Source organism: Entelurus aequoreus, linkage group LG17 (assembly GCF_033978785.1).
Source record: "Entelurus aequoreus isolate RoL-2023_Sb linkage group LG17, RoL_Eaeq_v1.1, whole genome shotgun sequence".
NCBI classification, from domain to species: domain Eukaryota; kingdom Metazoa; phylum Chordata; class Actinopteri; order Syngnathiformes; family Syngnathidae; genus Entelurus; species Entelurus aequoreus.
Genome location: NC_084747.1, coordinates 21,923,729 through 21,928,728, shown reverse-complemented (window position 1 = coordinate 21,928,728; position 5,000 = coordinate 21,923,729). Strand labels below are relative to the sequence as shown.

Below are 5,000 nucleotides of genomic sequence, written 5' to 3'. Positions count from 1 at the left end.
TGCCAATTAATTTTTATGCACTTAATTTTTTTTCAAATTTTATTACACTGATTTTTTTTTTTGCACTTAATTTGATAACACTCAATTTTTATGCACTTCATTTTTTCTATTTTTTTATTTTTTTTTACACTGATTTTTTTGCACAAAATTTGATAACACTCAATTTTTTTTTTTTCCACGGTTAAATTTTTACACAAAATTTTTTTCTAACTGATTTTTTCTGCACATATTTTTTTTTAACTCAATTTTTAGGCACATAATTGTTTTTACAATGTCAATTTTTATGCACTGATTTTTTTTTTTTACTCCAGCACCCCCCGCGATCCCAAAAGGGACAAGCGGTAGAAAATGGATGCATGGATGGACATTGAATTTTACTGCAAATAATCTTTTTACACTGAATTTTTATGCAACAATCTTAGTTGTGTCACTTCTGGTCAACATCTAACTTAGTTGAGTCACTTCTGGTCAGCGTCTAACTTAGTTGTGTCACTTCTGGTCAGCGTATAACTTAGTTGTGTCACTTCTGGTCAGCGTATAACTTAGTTGTGTCACTTCTGGTCAGCGTATAACTTAGTTGTGTCACTTCTGGTCAGCGTATAACTTAGTTGAGTCACTTCTGGTCAACATCTAACTTAGTTGTGTCACTTCTGGTCAGCGTATAACTTAGTTGAGTCACTTCTGGTCAACATCTAACTTAGTTGTGTCACTTCTGGTCAGCGTCTAACTTAGTTGTGTCACTTCTGGTCAGCGTATAACTTAGTTGTGTCACTTCTGGTAAAGGTCTAACTTAGTTGCGTCACTTCTGTTCAATATCTAACTTAGTTGTGTCACTTCTGGTCAAGGTCTAACTTAGTTGTGTCACTTCTGGTAAAGGTCTAACTTAGTTGTGTCACTTCTTGTCAACATCTAACTTAGTTGTGTCACTTCTCATCAACATCTAACTTAGTTGTGTCACTTCTGTTCAACATCTAACTTAGTTGTGTCACTTCTGGTCTACATCTAACTTAGTTGTGTCACTTCTGGTCTACATCTAACTTACTTGTGTCACTTCTCATCAACATCTAACTTAGTTGTGTCACTTCTGGTCAACATCTAACTTAGTTGTGTCACTTCTGGTCTACATCTAACTTAGTTGTGTCACTTCTCATCAACATCTAACTTAGTTGTGTCACTTCTGGTCTACATCTAACTTAGTTGTGTCACTTCTCATCAACATCTAACTTAGTTGTGTCACTTCTGGTCAACATCTAACTTAGTTGTGTCACTTCTGGTCAACATCTAACTTAGTTGTGTCACTTCTGGTCAGCGTCTAACTTAGTTGTGTCACTTCTGGTCTACATCTAACTTAGTTGTGTCACTTCTCATCAACATCTAACTTAGTTGTGTCACTTCTGGTCAACATCTAACTTAGTTGTGTCACTTCTGGTCAGCGTCTAACTTAGTTGTGTCACTTCTGGTCAGCATATAACTTAGTTGTGTCACTTCTGGTAAAGGTCTAACTTAGTTGCGTCACTTCTGGTCAGCATATAACTTAGTTGTGTCACTTCTGGTCAATATCTAACTTAGTTGTGTCACTTCTGTTCAACATCTAACTTAGTTGTGTCACTTCTGGTCAGCGTCTAACTTAGTTGTGTCACTTCTGGTAAAGGTGTAACTTAGTTGTGTCACTTCTGGTCAGCGTCTAACTTAGTTGTGTCACTTCTGGTCAATATCTAAGTTAGTTGTGTCACTTCTGGTCAACATTTAACTTAGTTGTGTCACTTCTGGTCAGCGTCTAACTTAGTTGTGTCACTTCTGGTCAACATTTAACTTAGTTGTGTCACTTTTGGTCAGCGTCTAACTTAGTTGTGTCACTTCTGGTAAAGGTCTAACTTAGTTGCGTCACTTCTGGTCAGCGTCTAACTTAGTTGTGTCACTTCTGGCCAAGGTCTAACTTAGTTGTGTCACTTCTGGTAAAGGTCTAACTTAGTTGCGTCACTTCTGGTCAGCGTCTAACTTAGTTGTGTCACTTCTGGTCAACATCTAACTTAGTTGCGTCACTTCTGGTCAGCGTCTAACTTAGTTGTGTCACTTCTGGTCAAGGTCTAACTTAGTTGTGTCACTTCTGGTCAATGTCTAACTTAGTTGTGTCACTTCTGGTCAAGGTCTAACTTAGTTGCGTCACTTCTGGTCAGCGTCTAACTTAGTTGTGTCACTTCTGGTCAAGGTCTAACTTAGTTGTGTCACTTCTGGTCAATGTCTAACTTAGTTGTGTCACTTCTGGTCAAGGTCTAACTTAGTTGCGTCACTTCTGGTCAAGGTCTAACTTAGTTGCGTCACTTCTGGTCAAGGTCTAACTTAGTTGTGTCACTTCTGGTCAATGTCTAACTTAGTTGTGTCACTTCTGGTCAATGTCTAACTTAGTTGTGTCACTTCTGGTCAAGGTCTAACTTAGTTGCGTCACTTCTGGTCAGCGTCTAACTTAGTTGTGTCACTTCTGGTCAAGGTCTAACTTAGTTGTGTCACTTCTGGTCAATGTCTAACTTAGTTGTGTCACTTCTGGTCAAGGTCTAACTTAGTTGCGTCACTTCTGGTCAAGGTCTAACTTAGTTGCGTCACTTCTGGTCAGTGTTGGCGGGAATAAAAAGGACTAAAACCCGTCTGACCAGCTGACAATTAAAACTAACTAGATTTATTAGAGAACAAGTCATCTTGCACAATTGGAATGTTTCAACTCTTTGTTGTAGGCGGAGTCAACAACTTCCTGCGTCCTTATAAGGTAGTGAACTATTTTGCAATTTGCTGCTGCCTGTTGACTCTGTCTAAAAAAGCACTTGATGATGGGACTGTGAGAGTAGTCTTCACAAAAGGTGTCATTTCCGATACTGGAGCCTTACGTGTTGTCCGATACCGATATCGATCCCATACGATATCAGCACGAATCATAAAGCCTTTTGTGATTTTGTAGTGTGGAATGTTCGAACAGTGAAATTATTACACTAAACTATTTATTATTAACATCTGGAATGAACTTATGCTGTCTTTAAGTTGAAGTGGGGTTCTCCTGTCATTTAGAAGATCTTTGATATCCTTCCATAAAGGATCTTTGACTTTTAGCAGTAAGGACAGATTTGATTGAAACACCGTCTGATCAAATCAACTATTAAATGTGTGTGTGTGTGTGTGTGTGTGTGTGTGTGTGTGTGTGTGTGTGTGTGTGTGTGTGTGTGTGTGTGTGTGTGTGTGTGTGTGTGTGTGTGTGTGTGTGCAGCAGAGAGAACCTGGAGAGTGTGGTGTCTCTGGCCAACAATCCCATCAAGAAGCAAATCATCGAAGCTTTCTTTGACAAAAGGTGCAAACTTCACTGAAACATCAACACACCTTTGATTGTTAGCAGTACTTATTATTATTATTATTAATTGTTATTAACACTACACCAGTACTTTATTATTATTATTATTATTAACACTACACCCATACTTGTTAATATTATTATTAACACTACACCCGTACTTATTATTAACACTACACCCATACTTGTTATTAATTGTTATTAACACTAAACCCGTACTTTATTATTATTGATTATTATTAACACTACAGCAGTACTTAATATTATTATTATTAACACTACACCCGTACTTTATTATTATTAACACTACAGCAGTACTTTATTATTATTGATTATTATTAACACTACAGCAGCACTTAATAATATTATTATTATTAACACTACACCCGTACTTTATTATTATTAACACTACAGCAGTACTTAATATTATTATTATTATTAACACTACACCCGTACTTGTTAATATTATTATTAACACTACACCCATACTTGTTATTAATTGTTATTAACACTAAACCCGTACTTTATTATTATTGATTATTATTAACACTACAGCAGTACTTAATATTATTATTATTAACACTACACCCGTACTTTATTATTATTAACACTACAGCAGTACTTTATTATTATTGATTATTATTAACACTACAGCAGCACTTAATAATATTATTATTATTAACACTACACCCGTACTTTATTATTATTAACACTACAGCAGTACTTAATATTATTATTATTATTAACACTACACCCGTACTTGTTATTATTAACACTACACCTGTAATTGTTATTATTATTAACACTACACCGGTACTTATTATTATTAACACTACACTTGTACTTATTATTATTATTATTGTTATTAACACTACACCCGTACTTATTATTATTAACACTACACCCATACTTATTATTAGTTGTTATTAACACTACACCCTTACTTGTTATTATTATTAACACTACAGCAGTACTTAATAATATTATTATTATTAATACTACACCCGTACTTATTATTATTATTAACACTACACCCGTACTTGTTATTATTAACACTACACCCGTACTTATTATTATTATTATTATTAACACTACACCCGTACTTATTATTATTATTATTATTATTATTATTATTAACACTACACCCGTACTTATTATTATTATTATTATTATTATTAACACTACACCCGTACTTATTATTATTATTAACACTACACCCGTACTTATTATTATTATTATTATTATTATTATTAACACTACACCCGTACTTATTATTATTATTAACACTACACCCGTACTTATTATTATTATTATTATTAACACTACACCTGTACTTATTATTATTATTATTAACACTACACCCATACTTATTATTATTATTAACACTACACCCGTACTTATTATTATTATTATCATTATTAACACTACACCCGTACTTATTATTATTATTAACACTACACCCGTACTTATTATTATTATTATTATTATTATTAACACTACACCCATACTTATTATTATTATTATTATTATTATTAACACTACACCCGTACTTATTATTATTATTATTATTATTATTATTATTAACACTACACCCGTACTTATTATTATTATTATTATTATTATTATTAACACTAGCTTAGTGGACAACTAGCTAACTAGCTAAGTC

General features: G+C 33.6%; 1 protein-coding gene across 2 annotated transcripts in view; it reads left to right on the top strand.

Moving 5' to 3' along the window:
* Positions 1-5,000, top strand: part of tesca (tescalcin a) — a 14,386-nt gene that overhangs the window by 2,743 nt on the left and 6,643 nt on the right. The window contains exon 3 of one of the 2 annotated variants that reach the window (XM_062024129.1): positions 3,257-3,334. In XM_062024129.1, the coding sequence (XP_061880113.1) occupies positions 3,257-3,334 (78 nt within the window). Of the gene's footprint in view, positions 1-3,253; positions 3,335-5,000 lie in introns of both variants that reach the window. The other variant, XM_062024128.1, reaches the window with a different exon arrangement.